General features: G+C 42.8%; 2 protein-coding genes across 14 annotated transcripts in view; one reads left to right on the forward strand and one right to left on the reverse strand.

Annotated features, from left to right (window-relative positions):
* Window positions 1–1,522, reverse strand: part of DCUN1D3 (defective in cullin neddylation 1 domain containing 3) — a 37,503-nt gene extending 35,981 nt beyond the window's left edge. The window contains exon 1 of one of the 2 annotated variants that reach the window (XM_044233903.1): window positions 1,461–1,522. The gene's annotated coding sequence lies outside the window, so the exon portion shown is untranslated. Of the gene's footprint in view, window positions 1–1,387 lie in introns of both variants that reach the window. The other variant, XM_044233902.1, reaches the window with a different exon arrangement.
* LYRM1 (LYR motif containing 1) lies at window positions 1,022–20,374 on the forward strand. Of its 12 annotated transcripts, none has more exons than XM_044233907.1 (6): window positions 1,655–1,718; window positions 1,954–2,055; window positions 14,832–14,980; window positions 16,082–16,217; window positions 18,893–18,985; window positions 20,135–20,374. In XM_044233907.1, the coding sequence occupies exons 3-6, from the start codon at window positions 14,946–14,948 to the stop codon at window positions 20,249–20,251; spliced, it is 381 nt and encodes a 126-aa protein (XP_044089842.1). In that variant the 5' UTR covers window positions 1,655–1,718; window positions 1,954–2,055; window positions 14,832–14,945; the 3' UTR covers window positions 20,252–20,374. The 12 variants fall into 12 exon arrangements, with proteins under 12 accessions (XP_044089848.1, XP_044089842.1, XP_044089851.1 ...); XM_044233906.1 differs by lacking the exon at window positions 1,655–1,718 and adding an exon at window positions 1,746–1,885; XM_044233905.1 differs by lacking the exon at window positions 1,655–1,718 and having other exon boundaries at window positions 1,746–2,055.
* Window positions 20,375–22,088: the final 1,714 nt, after the last annotated feature.

A 22,088-nucleotide genomic window follows, 5' to 3' on the forward strand; every position in this document is an offset into this window, starting at 1 on the left:
CAGATGACTTCCAAAGAAAACATCAATACCAAAATAGGAATCATCATTACATTTCACTCTAAAATTCCTACAACAAGCTAAAAGAGCACTACTTTAAAACCAATAGAGTATCAGTAAAGAGATCTTTCTAAACATTCTCTTTCTTCAAATAATTTTTTTCCGTTATTGGTTTATATTCTTTTTTAAAACAAAACAGATCACATTTTCTCATTTAAGTCCATCTATACACAAACAATCAGCTAAATAGACAGAAATCAGCACAAGCCAAATGTGTCACTGAAGACTTGTGTGCCCCACACACAAACAGAGAAAGAGATAAAAGAGCTATTGTCCAATTGCAGAAACAAAAAAGTAATATGGGGTTTTCTGTTCTCTGAAGTGCCTCATGAAGTGTGGGTGGAGAGAAACACAGAAATCCAGAATTAGCCCAACATCAAATCATTTTGGAAAGAGTTGACAACATGTAAATTCCTCACACATAAAGTATTTAGAACAAGAGACTTTGATTCCTGGGCTATGATGCCATTTAGGAATCCCTGCAAGGGCTTCGGAATTCCAGTATTCATAGGAGAAAATGCTCATCTTAATTTGGAGCTACCAAGCATTGAGAGGTACTCCCAATGTGACACAGCCTGTAACTGAAGTATTACAAAGCTTGCAGTAAGATCTGGGAAAGAGGCTGAACACCAAATTCAAAAGAGGTAATCAAGGTACCAAGTGCCATAAAGGAAAAACAGAAACAAAAACAAAAAACACCATGATTACCACCTAGCCAAGGAGAACTGAGGTGGAAACGAGGGGTGTATATGAGGGAAGGTAAGGGGTGAAGGAGAATGGAAAAAAAAATACATTTGTCACCCCGTCCCACTTCCTATACGGATACAGGCAAAGCTTCCAGCTCCATTACCTCAGGCACAGATGGTTATCGTTTATAGCAAAGGTGCATAGAAAGGCCTTCAGGTTTGAGCCCCTTAATTCCAAGGCTGTTAATGATTAAAGAGAAAGATGGGGGTGGGGAGGAAAATGAGGGAGGAGGGCGCTGGAGATTCACCCACCACCTCCCGCTTGGACTCCTACCTCACAGCGCTTACCCGGGCCAGAGGACCAGAGCCTGCGACCCTCGCCAGGGCAGCTCCAGTCCCTAGATTCCCAGGCCTGGGGTGAGGGGTGCTGGCGGTGAGGAGGCAGGGACAGTAGGTAAGTTTTCTTGAGCCCTGAGGCTGACACGCCACAGGCTTCCCTCACAGCCTCTTCTTCCAAAGGCACCAGTCCAGACAAGGAGCTGATTTCCACTCCTCCCCTTCCACCCCCTTTTCTCGAAGGTACCCAACCCCCGCCCCTTCATCTCTCAATGCTCCCCGCTTTTCCTCAACCCCCCCAAACTCACAGCTGCTCCAGAGGTTCCTCCAGTCAAACCCTTTCTGGAAACGACGGCGGCCCGGCGGGTCCAAACCACCTACCATCCCCGCTCGCGTTTCCAGGCTCCCTACCCGCGCCGCCGCCGCCTCTTCTTCCACCACTGCCGCCGCCTCCTCTTCATCTGCGGCCCACCGGCGGCGGCCGCCCCCAAGCCCCGCCCCCTCCATCGCCTCCTGCATCATCACTTCCGGTAACCCCGCAGGCCGCCAGCTCCAGGAGGGAGAATAGAAGAGGGGCGGGGAGGAACGGGTGGAAGATTGCGTCACGACGTACGCAAAGGCGTACGAAGCCGTCGCCAAGTAAGGGCAAAGACCTAGGGACGCTGAGGGAGGGCTAGGAGGAGCTGGACTGGACCATTTTTTTTTTTTTTTTTTTTGGCTGGAGTAGAGGGGAAGGATAACGAAAAGGGTAAAGGGAAACCAGGGAGAGGATGAAGTTGGCTATATTGTTGCGTATACGGCGGAAGGTGGGTTAGAGTATACGGTTTCAGAGAAACTCGAGACTACCTCTGACCTGAAACTAATGCTCCCACAGAGATCCTCCGGTGGTTTAGTCCGGCCTGGCCTACCGGACCTGGCCGACCGTGGTCGGCCTCAGCTCAGCTAAGCTCCCGGCACCGCCTCCTCCTGGCCCGCGGTAGGCTGCGGCACTTCTGTGGGTGGGGGAAGGCGGGACTGACGCAGAGTGAGTGTAGGGGATGGAGGCGCTGAGTCCTGGCGCGGGAGACTGGGGGAAGGGGTTGGCTCCCCAGGGCAGGGATGGGGTGGGGGTGGGGGCGGGGGTGCGACGTTGCTAGGCGACGTGCTTGTGTGACCCCAGCCTCGCGAGGGCGGCTCGGTGTCATCGCCACTGGCCTCGAGAACCTGCCGAGGGAAAGCGGCCTGAAGGCCAGGAAGCGGAGGCCTGTTGTGGCGACGCTGAGATGCCGGTTGGGTCCATCCGAGACTTTTCTGAGTCCTTTGGATCCCTGAATATAGATGGGAGGTTCGTAAGGGCAGTTCCGGGAGCGAGAGGCGTCAGGCCGAGGAAAGTTGACCCAAACGAGGCCCGGTAGAGGCTACGGAGACTTTCTAGGATAGTGTGAACCTGCTTATTTCCTCGGTCCACAAACAAGAACAAGACGGAGGCTTTGCTCCGTGTCTTTTTATTCGAGCCCAGAAGAAAATTAAAATGTAAATCAGTAAGGATATGATTTCAGCAAAGTGAGATATCAGCAGGTGCCACATGTCCCCGAAAACCGTAATACCGCGTGAAGGGGTAGAAGATGGAAGGAGGGTCAGTAACTCGGGTAAGGCTTTTCAGACAAGGCCAGTTTTCATAGAGATTCGAGAAAAGGGAGAAGCTAGGGAATGGACTTTCTAGGTGGAGAAAAGAACTTCTAGGTGCAAGGGTTCTGAGGAAGGAAACGGTGGGAAAGCCAGGTGGCTGGAACTTAAAGAACAAGGGCCAGAGAGTGGACTGTGATGGAGAAATGGCAGGGCCTGGTCAAGTATAGCATTTTAGCCCAAGGTAAGGAAGGGTTGGCTGTTACATTACCTGAGGGTTTTGAGAAGGGCAGTCACCTGATTTACATTTTTTAAAAATCCCTTGCCTGCTAGATAGAGAAGGGTAGCCATTGGCAAACCTATTAGGAGGCTGCTACAGTAGGCCAAGGGACAGATGGATAGTGGCAGTGGAAATGCAAATAATTAAATTCATAGCATTTTGAAAGTATTGCTTGCAAGACTTGCTGCCAGATTGGATGTGAAGTGTATGGGAAGAGGAAGAACCAAGGATGACTCCTAAGGGAAAACAGTTTGGGAGGGAATATCCTACATTCTCTTTGAAACATACAAGATTTGCTAAGTCTATTAACCATCCAGGTGAATTTGTCGAGAAGTTAGATATACAAGTCGGGGGGAAAGCCCTAGAGAAAATAAATAGAGGGGTTTTAGAGGCTACCCAGAGAAGAGAAGCCAGCAGAGACCCCTGACACAGATAAGGCCTCAGAGATAAAAGAAGGCTCCCTTAATATCCCACAATAATGAGACTCACTCTCATAATCAGTGAGACTTATCCACCCAGTAGCCAGCTTCTGCTCATCCTCTAAGCCCTGGCTCAAATCCCTTTCTTCCCTTCTACTCCAGCTGTCCGTGCTTTTGGACTTATGCGCAGGTGATTTGTGTCCATTACAGTCAGCAAGCCTGACTTGACTTGTTAATTGTTCATATGTCTGACTCCCCATGGGCTAGTTCTTCTTTGTGTCCTGCTGGCTCCTAATAACAGAGCTTTGCCCATAGGGCCAACTATATGGTTATAGCTAGGTGGGGACATTACTCATAAGATACTAGTCATGGACTTCAACAGTTCTGACAAAGGGGCTTTTGTCTCACTGTTGCTGCCACTGCCAACTACAATGCAGATATGGTTAATCTCATAAAATCTAGAAAAGAGATCAGAAGAAGTTTCAGAAGGCCTGGGTTTCGGTCTTGTATCTGCTACTGACCAGCAGTGGTATTGGATAAGGTCCTTTTCTTTGAGCTGGAGAGGTTGGCCTAAATTAGAGATTAGAGATACTGCATGCAAACGTATTGTTCATCCCACAAAATGATTTAAGTTCTTTTTAAAATTTACTTACCAACATTTAAAAATTGGACATCAAAATTCAGATTTTCAGCTTCATTTGAAAAAATGAGACAATCTGGCAAAACTAACCTGAGGTTTCTACAATGCAATAGTCAGCTAGAGTCAGTAAGCTGCTCCTCGTCACTGTCTCTATTGCCTTCCTCCTCTTCAACTATCAGCCTGACCCGTTGGCATCTGATTGGCAATTCTTGGCATAGGAATGTGTTGTTCCTAAAGAGCCATTAGCTACATGTAGCTATTTATTTGTTTTTTGACATGTAGCTATTTAAATAAAAATTTAAATGCCAGGTCCTTCCTCAATTGCAGTAACCATATTTCAAGTGCTTAGTAGCCACATGTGGCCAGTGGCTAGCTACCCTGTTGAACAGCGCAGTTATAGAATATTTCTGTCATTGAAATACATTCTGTTGGCCAGCGCTAGACTGGAGGAGCTTCAAGGATACTCCAGGTGCCAGGTGTTGCACATATGTAAGGATGGGCAGTCATTGCTCCTACTCTCAAGGAATTTTATCTAGTAAGGAGCACTGTTGCCTCTGCAGATGGAAAAGTTGCTTATCTGGTAGTTAGAGGGTACTTAGAAACTCTTCCGAGGGCAGGGACGCCCCAACTCAAGCAAGGTGAGGTTGTTCTTCAGATGGTTGGATCAAGGGTCAGATGCTAGAAAGCTCCAGCTGTATCTAATGTTCTAACCAAAACTCTTTTGTCGGTTTTCTAATCCATTTCCCTAGGAAATTATCACAAGGGAGGAATTTAAATGTTAATTTAAACCTAAGTGTTTCTTATTCTGGACTTCCCCAGTTCCTATGAAGGGGTGAGATCCTGGGTAGTTATGAATGAATGACTGGGGTTGATTTTTAGCATTGACCTAGTTTTCATCTATTTCCAGCACACACACACCCCCACACATGTCTAACACCTCCTCCTACTTCTGGTAACTGGTTCTCACTACCTCTGACTGACCCTTCCTTTGAATTTGTCTCTTAAAATATGCAGATAAGGAAATACTTGCATTTCTTTTGAATTGGGGGTCCAAAACTTGGTTTCCATTTAGAATTTCTGTCCCTGAGGGGAAAAAGAGCTTATCTCTCTTGGTTACAAAAGCCTGTTGGAGTTCCCCTTACAAGTATAATCTTGCATGTGCTCCTATGCTGGTATATTTAGAATGAGCATACTTGCCTCCTATGATCTTGTTTGGGATAATTTAGAAGTCTTTCAGATCAGTATTTTTGGTTTTTCCTTGTGTACTGGAGATTTCCCACTTACAGGACCTAAACTAATTTCCTTAACTTTAAGTAAAATGAAACCACGATCCACCTCCCTGCCTCCTATCTCTGACACACCATATTGTCACTTTCTGTGTAGAAAGATGCTGTTTCAGAGAATAGCTGTGTTATGATTAAGTACACCACACAAGCATATCCTGAGATTTGCAAAACAATGTGTGGCTTTACACTTCCCTTTTTGGATTCTAGTAACCAAAAACTGAGCCCAGGACAGGAAACAAGTCCATTGGGTGTGTCTGTGACTGTCTGTCTATTAATGAAGAGGAGAGAGGATACAGGGGAGAGATGTGTAGAGCACAGATTATGTTGAAGGTTATTCGATTTGGGTAAGGATGGTACTGTATAGGGTAAGGGTATACACCAGAAAGTAGGATATATAACAGATGTAGGAGAAAAACACACAAAAGGATAAGCAAGGAGTAAGAGATAAAGGGGAAAAAAAATAGGAAGGGAAGTCTGGGCATGCTTTCGATGTTGGCACCTGCATTATATTTCCAGTAAGAAGTACGTGCTGTAGTCTGAAGATAAGCGGTGCCTCTGACAGGGTCATTTACTCATACTGAAGAACAATAGCCCTTTACTGTACAGGAATTATTAATGATCAGAGGGAAACAGCTTTAGGAAAATCCATTACTATCACAAAGCAATAAATTCACCAACAGGCCTCGTGCTTCTTTGCCCTCCTCTGCAGACAAAGCTTAGCTTGGATAAAAGAGGCCTCATGGTTTCTTCTTTATTTCCTCCTATTCAGGTAACATTTGCCTTTGTTAGCTCCCAATGCTAAGTGATGACATGGGATTATCTCACGAATAATCCTTATCACAACTCTTTGAAGAGGGTTCTGTCAGTTACCCTTTTTCATTTTGTAAGAAACTGAGGCTCAGGAAGACTTGACCAATGTAGTCAGAATTCAAACCCAGGTATAAACATTCCAGAACCCATTTGCTCATTAGTTGCATCGTATCTTCTGTTCCTTGCATATGTGGAAAAACTCTGAATGCCTAAAACCAAGACAGTCATTTTCTATTCTTTCCGGGGCAAGAAAAACTGGTTTGGCATTATGAGAGCATTTCAGTTCCCTAGAGGTTTTCCAAATTTCAGAAGCTTTAAATTACAATTTTGTAGGTTTGGGTGATCATTTGGGTGCAATGGATCTATTCCCCAGAATAATTTTTTTCCAAGAAAAAAATGTGTCAGAACCACATTTTTCTATATGTTTGGTTCTAAGCTTCATGGAAACACAGTAAATCATTTCAGTCCAGTGCACCAACCATTACTGGCTTTTAAAGAATTTAACTGTGTATCTTATACTGCCTTAGATGGAACGGAGAAGGCCTCCTCCCCAAATAACGGTCTTAAGTTCCTTATCCTCACCCCCATAGCACCACTTTTTTTTTTTCTTTTAAGATTTTATTTGACAGAGATCACAAGTAGGCAGAGAGGCAGGCAGAGAGGGGGAAGCAGGCTCCCTGCTGAGCAGAGAGCCTGATGCGGGGCTCAATCCCAGGACCCTGGGATCATGACCTGAGCAGAAGGCAGAGGCTTTAACCCACTGAGCCACCCAGGCGCCCCGACAGCACCACTCTTGAAAACATCTTTGTGTGGGTTACTTAGTATTTTTAAATAATGGTCCAAATTACCACCATGTATGATAATGAGTGTTACTGGTGACTATTCTGTGTATGTAAATTTATTCTTCTAATAAGTATATTTCAAGCTCCAACTTTGTACCAGGCCTATGAGTGTGATGAATGAGGCACAGTCCTAACCTTCTAATTTATCCTTCCCCAAAACACACACAGTGGAGGAAAAAAGGTAAGCAAACAGAAATTTAGGAAAGAATAGGATGAGCAGTATGACACAAGTGTGCGGGAGGTGTCTGCCCATTTGAGCATGAAGGATACACCCTGCAAAAACTAGAAGTTCAAGGATAAGAATCAGCAGCTAGGCTAAAAAAAGAATATTTCAGTTCTGTGAATTTGGACCTTCATGTGACAAAGACAAGGGGTGTCAGATCTAAGGAGATGGGACAGCAGAGAGAGGGACAGGCCAGCGCGCGTGCCCAGTGAACACCTAAGACAGTGATTTCATTCAGGTGTTTCACTATCTCTACCACCCCCACCCACCCAGCCAATCATAAAGTAGTTGGGAGAGAAATTTAACTATTATGAGAAAAAAAAATTCCACCTTGGAGCAGATACTGAAAGAATGGAAGGAGTCTTTCCTTCAACCTGGGGCTTGAAAGGCAGTTAATTCCCATTGCCTTTCCTGTCCCTTGTTTATACTGTAACACTTTTTCTTAAGTAGAAGGCAAAGCCTCATGAGAGTCCGACACTGGGAATTTTGACATTCCTGAGACCAGAGTCATACTTCTATACATTTCATCTGGAGAAGGAATTTTCAAAGTCTCTGCTCTTCAACTCCTCAGTGTTCATGCTGTGATGGTCTTTTCAAAGGTGGGGAAAAGGGTGAAGTGGGTAAATCCCCTAATACTAGCATATCTTCGCACAAGCCTCTTATAACACTAAATCTGGACATGCCACATGCCTACATGTGCTGTGTAGAGTGGGTTCTTGGAGCCTACCCAGACCTTTCACTATTTCCACTTACCATAGAGTAGAAGGGTGAGTGGGTGGTGTGTTTTGTTTTGTTTTGTTTTAGATTGATTATTTCCCCATTACTCCAAAATAAAAATGGGAAAGCTCTTGGTCAAGGAAATAATTGTCTAGCTTTATTGGCTCTTAATCCCAACTGTCCTGTCAATTAGATGGCATTAGCAAGACTTTTTTTTCACCATATGCAAGATACAATTTGAAATCCAGCACATTTTAAAAGATGTAAATTAGACCATAGTACTCCAGCTTGCTTAAAATCTGCCAGTGTCTTCCTTTTGTTTTTACACTCCAAACCAAACTCTTTTCCAGGACCTACCCTCCCCACCTGTGCTGGATTCTGCTCACCTGGGGCTTCACCTCCCAGACAGGTTCTGACTGCACTGATGTTTACCATCTCATAGCCTTGGTTGGTTCCCCCAAATCTTGCAGAAGCACCTCTCCCTCAACCCTTCCCTCTAATAGGCTCCTTCATGTTATTCAGGACTCATATGCCACTAACTACCCAAAATAAAATAACCCTGCCCCTGTTCATTTGTTCATCATATTCCTGTTGCATTCCTGGAGGGCACATATCACCACCAGAAATTGTCTTTTTCTTCTATCTCGTCTTCTCTGCCACTAGAACGTAAGCTTCAGGAGGGAAGGGACCATAGCTGCTTGATTGTAAGATTGTTTATCCCTGGATTCTCCTGTGCCTAGTCCCAGTGGGTACTGGTGGATGGATGCTTGGGAGGGACCAGTGAGGCCTGTAGAGTGGGAGCACTGTGATGAGTCCTGGTGCCTCTTCTGTGACGTTAGCTCCCTGTGGAGTATCAGGGAACCAAAGAGCAGTGCAGTCCTGCCAAGTGCACAGTTTCCTTCAAAGTTGCTGATGTGCAACATAATTATCAAGGAAGGGCAGTTGCCTGGGAGGAAGAAGGGCTGAGCCCACCAGGCGCCCCCTGGCCCCACTCTTAACAGCTGGTGTGACCCTGGACTAGTTACTTACCTCTCTGCATCAGGTTCCTCCTTTATAAAGGAGATAATGGTAGTCATCTACCTTAAGGAACTGTATGATTTCAGGAGTTAACATATGTAAAGCACCTAGTATAAGCCTCTTGGCACAGAGTAAGTACAAAGCAAAATGTAGTAGTATTATCACTATTCTAATGAGCAAAACAGGCCAAGCCCTCCAGGAATTCAGAGACTGGAGAAGAAGACACAATGAAATTGCAAAATAGTAATGGTTGGCTATGATAATAGCAGAGAAAAAGGCTCCCCCAGAAAAGCTTGAAAGCCAGTAGGTGTCTACTAAGGACAGTAGGGTGTCTAGCAGAAAACAGGCGTTTTACTGGGATGGCTCAGCCAGAATAAACACCAAAGCAAGGCAGCCGGGTGCCTTAGAGCGATAGCTTTGAAACTTCTGTTTTTCAGCCTTTGTATCTCAATTTGTAGTATTAATTACTCATATTTTAAACCAGCTTTAAAAACTTTCGTAATACATTTATTTAAAGGAAGCTCTATATTGCTATATCAAGATCACTTTAAATTATGGGTTTGGTGGATTATAGAATACATTAAAAGAATTCCTATAGGAAGATATTTGTACATCCAAAAAAACAAAAAACAAAAAAACACCTTCCTAACCAATCTTTGGGACACCTGCTATAGGGGTAACATCTCATAACTGTGACCAGAAGCCAAAAACATGCTAGCAGCAACATTTGTCAGTCTTTGCTTAGTGACACAGGCTACAGTTGGCAGATGCTTGTTATTGAATTTTGTCTTGGTACTGTGTTTATATGGGGGGTGATTTTAAGAAAAGACCAGTTTTCAGTCCCATTTCCTCCCAGGGACACTGCATATCTCTTACCTTTCCTCATTCTGGGGTTTCGCTGTTAAGAAAATAAAATGAAACAGTTTGATGAAATGTTAATCTCAGAATAAAAGTTACAAGACTTTAAGAATTCTTTAGTAGTTGACTTCGTGGGCACCTAGGTGGCTCAGTTGGTTAAGTGTCTGACTTGGGCTTAGGTCATGATCTTAGGGTCGTGGGATCGAGCCCAGTGTCAGTCTCCCCATTCAGCAGTTGTCTCTTTCTCCCTGCCCCTTCTCCTGCTTGTTCTCTCTCTCTTTAACTCAAATGAATAAATGAAATCTTAAAAAAAAAAAAAAAAAAAAGGAATCGACAAATGGCCACTTGAGACTGTGGGTCAGTTGTAGTCCTCTAGGGGTGCCTGGGTGGCTCAGTCAGTGAGGCATGTGACTCTCGATGTAGGGGTTGTGAATTCGAACCCCACGTTGGGTATAGAGATTACTTAAAAATAAAATCTTAAAAAAAAAAAAAAAAGGTGGTCCTTTAGACAGATTGATATTCTTCATGTTGCCTGTGGAAAAATCCCAGCAGACCTCATTGCATCAGATCAACCCTTGAGATAAGTGAAGAAAAGGGGCTGCCTCAGCTTTGCGCCAGTAGTGAGAGATCATTGATAGTTTCAAAAAAATAAATGTTGATTTCAAGCCATTAAATCTATTGGAAGGAAAACTCAGGGAAAAGGCACTTTCTCTGAACAGTTTGTTTCCTAGGAACAAAGACAAAAATATAAACCAAAGGAAAAAGAGCTTAAAGAAAAAATTTTTATATGGTCAGTTTTGTTTCTAGAATCCCAAGCTTTCTGTATCATGAGATATTTTCATTTATTCAGCAAACGTTTGTTGAATACCAGTTATACGCCTGGCTAGGTACTCAGAATTGAGCAGTAAATAGGATGGACATGGTTACTGTCCCCATAAACATGAGGATCAAAAGGGGGAAGACAGACACTAACAATCCATTATTACTTAAATGATTAGTGCTACAAAGAAGAAATTTAAGGATCCACAGGAAGGTTCAACAGAGACCTGATCCAATGCATGTGGTGAGGGGAGAGGGGAGGGTTTTCTGAGACATCCATGTTTGGGGAACTGAAGGATGAGTAGGGATTGGTCAGGTAAAAGGGAGGTGGAGGTCAGGAGAGAGCCTTCTAGAAAGGGGTAACAACATGGTTATGCACCTGTGAAGTAAGGACAAGATTCCCTCAAAGAACTGAAATCCAATAAGAAAATAACAAAAGAGGCATTTTCCTTGTCTGTTCTCTGAAGTCTTGAAGTGTTATTAAGCTGCTAATAGTACACAATGGGGAAGACAGCTTTAGACCCTTGTCTCTGGACATCTTTGGGACTTGGGTTTTCTGGGTCACCTGATGTTGGAGAAGGAGACTTCCCTTATCTCGATTTCAGGATTAGTTTTCAGAACACTTAAAACATTAATTAAAGTGTTTTGAAAATAGTCCTATTAAGTACCAATTGTTAGTACTACTCGTTACCTTGAGTACTCTAATTGCAGGGCTTGTATATCTGATGATGGTGTATGATCAGTTACAGTTTGAAGCTGTGGTTCTTTGGAGTCGTGGAAGGAAACCAATGAAAGTCAGGCTTTGGAGACAGTTGCTGCTATTTTAATATGCCCGACCTCCTTCAATTTCTTCAAGTGTCATGCAGTCAGGGAAGTTTCATCTGTTAATGACAGGGAAGTGAAGCAATCATTAATAGAAGTTACAGAAGCCCTGCTCCTCACAGGAACTGACTCACGTATTTTCATATGAAACCATGGAGTTTTAGGGAGAACCAGAAACTCAGAAACCTGTTTCCTTACCAGGAGAAGTCATCATCTCATCATCTCCTGGATTTTTATTACGATCAGCCACAAAGCATGATGTTCTCTCTTGGTTTTTACAAATTTCTTCTAAGTATTTTTTTGGGAGACATCATGGACGTCAGAATTGGTATTGATTGTAATTTTCACTTTTAACTTTTGAATTGGGTGAAGTAGTGCTTTCAAGATTTTCAGCAAAGGATTAAGCCATGATTCATTCTGTGTTGCTCAAGAAAGATCACCAGGGTCAGGAAGGGCAATCATATAGTAATTCTTATAAGGTAAATTCCTTGCAGGTACTTAGAATTTCTGTCTAGATAAATATACCTCTTTCCAGCTTCCATCTGCATTATTCAGCTGCCTTAGTTCTCATAAGCTCAGGACCATCCTAAAGCATACAATCTCCATGTTACCCCTCCCCCTTGGGTTGGAAATGGGTCCTGTTCCAAAGGGCTTAACTTCCTGATTCTGATGAGCCTGTTTGAGGAAAGCCCAGTACTCATAATGAGGTGTCCCAGTGCCTGGCCCTTTTGCTCACTTACCAAATCTGTCCTTGTCTTTCCAGCCTACCCATTTGTTAAAGGCAGTACAGTATTCATTCTCTAAAATCTGACTAATCAGGATCTTCTAGTACTGGGAATTTTTTTTTTTCTGTCTTCTTCTAGATGTAGAAGTAAATTATAAAACATAGGCTGAAGTTTTTGCATGAGTAAAAAGGAAGAGAAAAGACAAGTATACTGGGATATCTTCATAACAGTGGACTGAATTACAGTGTTGAGAATATATGAACTAGAGCTACATGTAACAACCTAGATGAACACCGGCAAAAAAAAAAAAAAACAAGTTGCAGAAGAACATAATACCTTAGAGAGAGAGTTGACTCTTGAACAACATGGGTTTGAACTACACAGGTCTACCTGTGTATAAACAGGTTTATCTGTTTATAAACAGATTTCTTTTGATAAATACAGAACAGCACTGTAAATGTATTTTCTCTTTCTCATAATTTTCTTTTTTTTCTTTAAGATTTTATTTACTTATTTATTTAACAGAGAGAGACACAGTGAGAGGGAACGCAAGCAGAGAGACAGAGAGGAGAAGCAGGCTCCCACCTAGCGGAGAAACCGATGCAGGGGTCATGATACAGAAACCTGAGCTGAAGGCAGACACTAAATGACTGAGCCACCCAGGTGCCCCTCTGCCTCATGATTTTCTTTTCTTTTCTTTTTTTTTTTTTTTAAAGATTTTATTTATTTATTTGACAGAGAGAGATCACAAGTAGGCAGAGAGAGAGAGAGGAGGAAGCAGGCTCCCTGCTGAGCAGAGAGCCCCATGCGGGACTGAGCCAAAGGCAGCGGCTTAACCCACTGAGCCACCCAGGTGCCCCTGCCTCATGATTTTCTTAATAACATTTTCCTTTCTCTATGTTACTACATTATAAGAATATAGCATATAGGGGCGCCTGGGTGGCTCAGAGGGTTAAAGCCTCTGCCTTCAGCTCAGGTCATGATCCCAGGACCCTGGGATCGAGTCCCACATTGGGCTCTCTGCTCAGCAGGGAGCCTGCTTCCTCCTCTCTCTCTGCCTGACTCTCTGCCTACTTGTGATCTCTGTCAAATAAATAAATAAAATCTTTAAAAAAAAAAAGAATATAGCATATAATACATATACATACATATGTGTTCATTGACTGCTTAGGTATTCCTAAGGCTTCATGTCAACAGTAGGCTATCAGTAAAGCTTTTGGGGAGTCACAGATCAATCACAGATTTTTGACTTCGTGGAGGTCAGTGCTCCTAAGTCCCATCTTGTTCAAGGGTCAATGGTATAAGAGTTGTAAATTTGCGAAGCAATACCATATAATGTTAAATGTAAAGCTCTGTGTGAGAAGATAAATAACAAGTTCAGGATAGTGGTTCATTCTAGGAGAGGGGAAGGGAAATTTGACTAGAAGGGGTATATACAAGTATATATGTAAAGTATTATTTACGATCCACTGTGAATATATGGCTGTTAGTTGTTCTCTATATCTTTTTGCATACCTGAAATATTTCATAATAAAAATAAAGCTGACAAATTTACTTTCTTTTCAGGAATTATTCTTTAAAAATGCAGTTAGCGTTGGGGGGTATACTTAGTTCGGAACTCACTTAGCCAAGTCTTCTGAAGTTAAAACTAATGTTTCAGAATAAAAACCCAAACAGGCCACAAGCTCTTCAGTCACCAGAAAGATTTTCAGTTGTACTTACTGTTTGGTTCTTATGTGAATGAGGAAGCAGACCAGCAATTTTGAGAGAGATTTTCAATAAGATTACAATGAACTAAAAGAGAGATTACGACCTGGCAGCTTCTGGGTAGAATAGAGCCTGTAGACCCATTTTGTTTGGCCTTCATGATACAAAAACTTTCAAAAAGAATAAAATAATATCTTTTTTTTGAGATTTCATATTCTAAAAATCTGAATTGCTACTTATTGTTAAAGTATTAGGAAATCTGGTATCCCTAGGCCCTCATTTCTTTTCTTTTCCTTTTTTTTAAGATTTTATTTATTATTTTAGGGGGCGGGGAGAGAGGGAGAGAGAGAATCCCAAGCAAACTCTGCACTGAGTACAGAGCCTGATGCAGGGCTCGAACCCACAACCCTTAGATCATGACCCAAGTGGAATCAAGATTCAGATGCCCAACCAACTAAGCCAATTAACATCCTCTCCATTTGGCTACTGTCCCCACCCAACCAGATTCCCTCATTAGGCCCTAGAGGTGCTTGAGTTTTCAACCCCTGCATGCAAGTCAAGTTCTTAACTAGAAAATTTAATTTTTTGAAATGTGCCTTTTCCAGGTCCTCTAGTGAGTGCTGTAGTTTTACAAAAATACAAAAAACATCATACGTAATAAAAGACTTTTCTGCTTTAAGGTATAGCACATTTGAATTTTGGTTTACCATGTTTGTACAAAGGGCCATGGCATTTGTATATGCAGTGTATTTCATATATGTACAAGGGATGACGTACAAGGACAGCTGAGAAATCGCTGGTATTCCTACAGCACCGTTCTGGCAGTGCTGCCAAACAGATCTGTTGAGAAAGAGCAATTATTTCTAGACTAATTAAAGGGCTTGATTAAAAAAAGGTACATCTGCCTAGCTGCCTACTGTCAAATTGAATTTTCATGCAAATTTACCCTCTTCTATTTTGGTGGGTCTGAGGATGACAACAGCAACACGACAAGAAGTTCTTGGCCTCTACCGCAGAATTTTCAGGCTTGCGAGGAAATGGCAGGCGGCATCAGGGCAGATGGAAGACACCATTAAAGAAAAACAGTACATATTAAATGAAGCCAGAACACTGTTCCAGAAAAACAAAAATGTAAGTAGGCCCCAACTGGAGATTGTAAGGAGGAGGGCAGTTTCTTGGGATGTTTTTTCTTTTTCATCTGAAAACTGAGGGACTGAGCTGTACTGGTCACAGTGGCAGTATATGGGGCTGGAACGGCGCAGAGGCACAGCCCAGCTGGCTTGCTCAACGACTGGGAAGCAGAGCCCAGCCTGGATTTCTCTCCCCATTTGTTTCAGGTCTCAGTCCAGCCGGTAAGTGGCTCAGCGTCCTCGGAAGACCCCATGAGCCAGGTGACACAAGCCAGGCCAGTGAGGGTGTTCAGGAGAGGAGCGGCTCCTTGCCCACTGTGCCTCTCACCACCCCCTCCCACAGGAGGTGTGCAGTTAAACTTTTTTTTTTTTCCAGTTCATAAACTATTCAAGGCCTCCAAATATAAACCCATTCAGAGGGAAGAGAATAGGATTAAGACACAGGGTTCCCTTCATAACTTCACTTTGAACTCGAGCCTCTTTGGCTAGCAGACTGAGTTTGCCCTTTGGGACCACAGAATTGGGTAAGATAGTGCCTCCATTAGCTACTTTAATGGAACTGCCCACCCAGACACCAGGGAGCCAAAGACCATCTGTAAGAGGCTTGATTTGACCCATCCCAACAAACTATAAAGCATTAGCTGTTAGCGTCTTATGAAGACTGCCTGGCACTGAGCATGGAAAGAGACTTTTCAGCTTCTGACTTTTCCTGCCTCCTTCTTATTGATCTCCCAGTCAATGCTATCCCTGTTCCCCTCATGAAATCTCCTGACAATCTATTCTCTTTTCCCTCCCTGACCCCCATTTCTCTATCCTTTTTGGCCCTGTCTTCTCCACACACCCTCCGGCCAGCTGTAAGGATCTCCTGAAGGTCAGCCCTCTGCGCTGAGGCCCAGGGATCATGCAGCCACTTTCTGGTTCCAGCTCTCATATCCGAATACCCAACCTCAGCCTCTCACCAGCCACCTGAAGGAGCTCACGACAGGCATGATGACCCAAAACAGAACTCCTCCTTCCGCAAGGACACCTCCCCCTTCCAGTTCGCCTACTTCTGCTCTGGCTACTGTGGCCACTCTGCAACTGTTTGCTCTCATTCTTTCAGTCAGCAAGTGTTGGAGTGCCCATCCTGTGCCAAACACTGGACTAGACATGGAGGATATAAAATGAGCGAAACCAAGACAGGATCCCTCAAAGATGTTTCAGAGTTAGATGGCAAGCAGTGTAAAATTGCAATTGGGGTAAGCGCTACAAAAGAAACTCTCCTACCCTGCAGTACCTTCTCCTTCTCGGAAGCCCTGAGGCCTCCCTGCTTCATAAAACCAACCTGCTTATAAAGCTCCTTATTTCTCCCGTTCTGACCTCCAGCTTCTCCGACTTTTTGTGCCAAACACCAGAGTGTATTGAAAATGTCTGTTCTGTGTTTTTTTATGAGCTTATGGGTACATTTAATGAATTTATTAGTATATTTATAAGTCAATATAAGTACGTAAGTGGTAGCCATGAGCTCAGAAACTTTTTATTGAAAGGAGTAGATAATAAAAAAGATTATCTACTGGGAGATAATCTAGTGGGAGGCCACTAGTCTGTGCCTACACCTGAGGGGCTGGTCATCCTCTTGTTTCATTTCTGTTGCTGTGGTCTCCTCAACCAGATTGTCAGTTCCTCAAACACACAGTGTCTTATACTTTCTTCTATATCCCGTGGGACCTGCCTTGTGGTTGTCACTAAATTCATGAGCAATACTTTGGCTTGACTTACCTTCTCCAGGAAGTCTTCCTCAACTTCTCTACCTTCAGTCAGCCCCCAGCAGAAATCTGTTCTGAATTCCTACATAGCCGTTTACAGTAGTCACCCTGTTGATTACATGCCTCTGTGCGCCTTTTCTGGAGCTTCATGCCTCAGAGTTGTTCTGCCCAGGTAGTAACCTTGATAGTTGAAGGCAGGGACCATGGCCTCCGTGTCTAGCTCAGTGCTGGAGATACCATAGCAGGATGGGCCTAGTAAACCTTTTCAGGCTGACTCATGTGAGGACTGCTCCAGACCCTTGGGTTTTCAGTTACGGCAGTAATCAGTCCTTCCTTTGCCTCTGCTTGAACTGGCCTGGTGTGGTGTGAGCCAGACGGAAGTGTATGTGCCAGTGATGCTACATGAGTGAGATTATTTTGTCGTGCCTGGGAAGGAAATATATGGGTTTTTAATTTTAAGATGCGTACTTGTTTTGCTGTGTATTAGAAAGAAAATAGAATATCAGGTAATTTTACAGATACTATGCTTAGGAGGCAGTACCTTTATTTATTTATTTATTTTTGAAACAGCGCATTTAAAGAAAAAGTTTAATATTAGTATAAATGGTGTGTGGATATAGCAGAATCATGAAGGCAGAGTGAACGACTGAATCTGGAGAACCCTAACCCCGACTTGTTCAAAAGGACAGCTGGAGTCTCAGGATCTCTCAGCCCCCATAACCATACATATCTTTATCAGGAGCTTCTTTCTCCCCAGTCCCTTATGCAGACATAAGTAGTTTCTTGGAACTTCAGTTGCTGTAAGAGTTTAATAATAATCCAAAGGTATCTCGTGAATTGCTCTGAATCCTAAGGGCAAACAGGAACATGGAAATCTGTTCCCAATGTGGACATTAGAGCAACAGATTCTGAGAAGCACAGAGGTCAGAGAGCTGAGCCTCTGCCCAAGGGACCCAGCTGTAGTTCTGTGCATTGCAGTTCCTAGAACTCTTCTCTGCTCCAGAAGGTACCATAAGACAGGCACACCTCGGAATTTCCAAGCCTTGCTGGAGCATTCATCACTGGGGGTCATCTGGGACTGGTGCAATCCCAGCTCTACTCTGAGGCTCACTTGCAAACTCTTGGCAGAGCCACATGTCAGGCCATCTTCCCTCCCTGGAATGAAAGAGCTTCTGCCCTTCTACCTGGCATTCTCTTTTTCAGAATGAACTTATAATTCCTTTACTTGAAACTGGACTACCACGATTTGACTAAGCCATTTTTTCCCCTTACCAGTGAGCAAGGCAGTTTACAGTTCAAAAGAAGATGTGGATCTTTCTCTGATATCTTACTTATGGGGTTTCTAGACAGCACTTGCTGCCACAATTGGATTAATGTTTCATCAACATGGGGAGGATGTGAAGAATCCTCATTCAGTGTTGGTGGGAATATAAACTGGTACAATCTCTTAGAGGGTCTACTTTGAATCTAGAGGGAATATCTGTAAGAATTTAAAATGCATGAACAAATACTCTTTGACCCAGGATTCTCGAGGATATTTATCTTTTAGATATATTTGCATGTAAGCCAAAAACAATTTTAGAGGGATCCATAACAGAATTGTTTATAATGGCAAAAGACTGGAAATAACCTAAATGCCCATCAGGAAAAGATTGATTAAATTATAACAACAGCCTTATGTTGGAATTTTTGTGCAGCTATTAAAAAGAATGGGCAGCTATGTACATCAGAAGGAGCTTCATGTTGTTAGGGGAAAAAGCAAGGTTCAAAACAAAGTAAGCTATCATTTGTGTAAGGGGAAAAAACTAAATAAGTACATATATGCTTTTATCTACATAGAATATCCCTGGAAGGACAAACAAAAAACTGCCAATAATTGTTGTCCTTGAGAAGGGGAACTATGACAAAGGTATAAGGGAGACTTTGTTTTTATATTATATCCTTCTGTATTATTTGAATAATGTTTTACTGTGTGCTGGTATTACCTCTTGCAATAACTTTTTAAATGTTTACTCCGCAGTAAATATTAAATTAAATTGCTTTTGATTTTTCAGATTCTCAACATTTCATTTACTGGCTGGTGAACTAAGCAAGTTGAAGATGTACCCCTGTACATGAGGAACCTTAGAAAGATGCTAAGAGCCTCACCCATTTTTCTCTCTTAATAGCTCACAGACACAGACCAGATTAAACAGTGCATAGACGAATGCACAGCCAGGATTGAAATTGGACTGCATTACCAGATTCCTTATCCAAGGCCAGTAAGTGTGACTTCAGCTAAGTTGTGGTGGGTACTTATCCTCACCAACCCAGTTATTTCCAAGAATGTGTACCAAGAGGGCTCGTGTTTCCCGAGAAGTCCAGAGCTTCTGTGGGAGGCATCTTGGAAGTAAGCTATCCCTGCATGCCGCCAACCCATCACAACAAACTAAAATGTCAGCGAATGCCGGATTTCTCCTCCTCGTACAACTTTCCCACTTTAGGAGGGAAAGCCAGCATATATTTATATAGCTTTCTCTTTTCGACTTTCATCTTTTTTATGGAAATATTTTTCTTTTTCTTTTAATGAAAGACAGGTTTGTTGTTAGCATTTTTAAAGAGGAGTACATGAGGGGGGAAGTGAAAATGGTCCAAAATTCTCACCCTGTGGAAGTTACCACTATAACTGTTAGGTTGGGGCATATGAAATTGCCAGTGTTCTACTCTTGACCTACAAAAACAATAATTTTATACTGTACTGGCTCAACATAATAGTTGGGGGCAATATATCCTTTGTCTTTTTTCTATATTCATGTACTACATTTTCTTAACGTACATGGAGTCCTGGGCATACTGTTTGCTGCTTGTTTGTTTTACTTCATCTGTTCTGGGCATCTCTGCCTCCCATCTTTTTTTTTTTTTTTTTGCCTCCCATCTTTTTAAGTGGTTGTCACTATATCCTGTTACAAGAATGTGCCATAATTTACCCAGCAGCCATTTAGTAGGCATTTAGATGGGTCCCAGTTTCCCACTATGCACAGGACAGCTTTGTACACAAACTGTTTTTCTCGCCTTCCTTGGATTCTCATCTCACCATGTGATGTGGTCATTTTCCCTCCATGCAGGCAATATGACAAAGAAAAGCACAAGCTGTGTAATCAGATCTGGGTTCAAATCCCGATTCTACCACTTCATGTATATATAAGCTTCAGCAAGTTATTTAACTTCTGAGCCTCCATTTCTCATCTATAGATAGTAATTCCTTATGAGATTATTTTAAGGATTAATGTATAAGGATCTTAAGGATTCATGAGTCAGTGTAGATTTAGAGCTTAGCAAAGAGCACAGTACTAGTAAATCCTCAGTGGACATAAGCTGCTGTAATGATTATAATTCTTAATATTATCATTATTCTTATTCTCCTTATTCAGATTCATCTGCCTCCAATGGGCCTTACCCCACTACGAGGCCGGGGACTTCGAAGCCAGGAAAAACTGAGGAAACTTTCCAAACCAGTTTATCTCCAGTCTCATGATGAGATTTCTTAACCCTGAAGAAAATTTATTTCTCAGAAAGATGAGCCAACTAGGTCTTGAATGTAAACCAGATGACAAAACCCTTCTGTTTGATTAGGGGCAAAAATTAAAGTATCCTCTTAAAAACCTCGAAAATGTTGGTATTCACTGCATGATCTGTACTCACACATCCTTACAGTTAGTTCATCAGAGTCTCATTGCCTAGGTGAATGACACTAACCCTAGAGGTTACACCCTCACTGAAGCTCATTTGGAAACAAGACTAAGGCCTATAGAAGGAAGACAAGGATGACAAAGCTTTTTCATGGAAATGCCATTCACCAGCCATGGCCGCTGATATGAAGAAACTGGCCAGTTGCTGGACGTTCTCATAGCTACTATAAAACTGTACACTACCTTCAGAATATTTTTAGGCTTTTCCCCCAAAGTTTTCGCTTAAAAAACAATGGCTTGCCTGAATGTGAGTTTCTTTGTATATGTTTTGTTATCTTTTGACCTTCCCAATGTCCAGATAAATTCCTCTTAAAAAGTGCATCATTGTGGGGGCACCTGGGTGGCTCAGTAGGTTAAAGCCTCTGCCTTCAGCTCAGGTCATGATCCCAGGGTCCTGGAATCTAGCCCTGCATCATCAGGCTCCCGCAGAGAGCCTGCTTCCTCCTCTCTCTGCCTACCTTTCTGCCTACTTGTGATCTCTGTTTGTCAAATAAATAAATAAAATCTTAAAAAAAAAAAAAAAAGGTGCATCATTGGAGACACCTGGATGGCTGAGTCAGATAAGCTTCTGCCTCCTGATTTCAGCTCAAGTCCTGATCCCAAATTCTTGGGATCAAGCCCTGTGTTGGGCTCCATGCTCAACAAGGAATCTGCTTGAGGATTCTCTCTCCCTTCTCCCACTCCCCCTATTCGTGCTTTCTCTAAAATAAATCTTTTTTTTAAAAGGTGAATCAGGGCACCTGGGTGGCTCAGTTGGTTGATGGATTTCCTTGGGCTCAAGTCACAATCCCGCATTGGCCTCCCAGCTCCTTGGGGAGTCTGCTTCTCCCTCTGACCTTCTCCTCTCTCATTCTCTCAAATAAATAAAATCCTTAAAAAAAACAGGTGCATCATTGGATTATTTTTTTCATGGCAAGTTTACATGAGACCCATCCCTGCCCCCAACATACACATACCCAAAAGTATTTGTGTTAGATAAATGCATATGTTTACTTTACCTTATAGCCTATGATCACTTAGCGATGCACTTAGGATCTGAAAGGCGCACTTGAAACCCATACTGCATTCATTATAAGAATTTTATCTTAACATAATTAGAAAGTACAAGGGCCAAGCTGGCTTTCAAATTATGTCTAAACAGAAATGGCACAAAGAGAAATCAAAATACAAAAGATTTTATACCCCTGCATGTGTGGAGTCCCATGGCAAGTCACGTGTACCTCCTCATCATTCCTTCTGACCTCCAAAGAGGATGAGCATCACCGATAAACACAAATCTGTATCAGTTTTGGTCTTTCTCTATTCTTTCCCAAAATGGCTTTGTGACCCTCAAAAGCAGCAGATAACTTCCTACCTATACCTAGATGTAGGATTCCCTTGTCACACAGATCCTCTCATTCAAAATAAACGTTATGGGGCAGCTGGGTGGCTCAGTTGTTTAGTGTCTGCCTTCGGCTCAGGTCATGATCCCATGATCCCAGGATCCTGAGATCAAGCCCTGCATTGAGCCAGGCATTAAGCCCCCCACATCCGGCTCCCCACTCAGTGGAAAGCCTGCTTCTCCCTCTCTCACTACCCCTGCTTGTGTTCTCTCTCTTACTGTCTCTGTCCAATATATTAAATCTTTAAAAAAAAA

Source organism: Neovison vison, chromosome 14, assembly GCF_020171115.1.
Source record: "Neovison vison isolate M4711 chromosome 14, ASM_NN_V1, whole genome shotgun sequence".
Lineage (NCBI taxonomy): Eukaryota > Metazoa > Chordata > Mammalia > Carnivora > Mustelidae > Neogale > Neogale vison.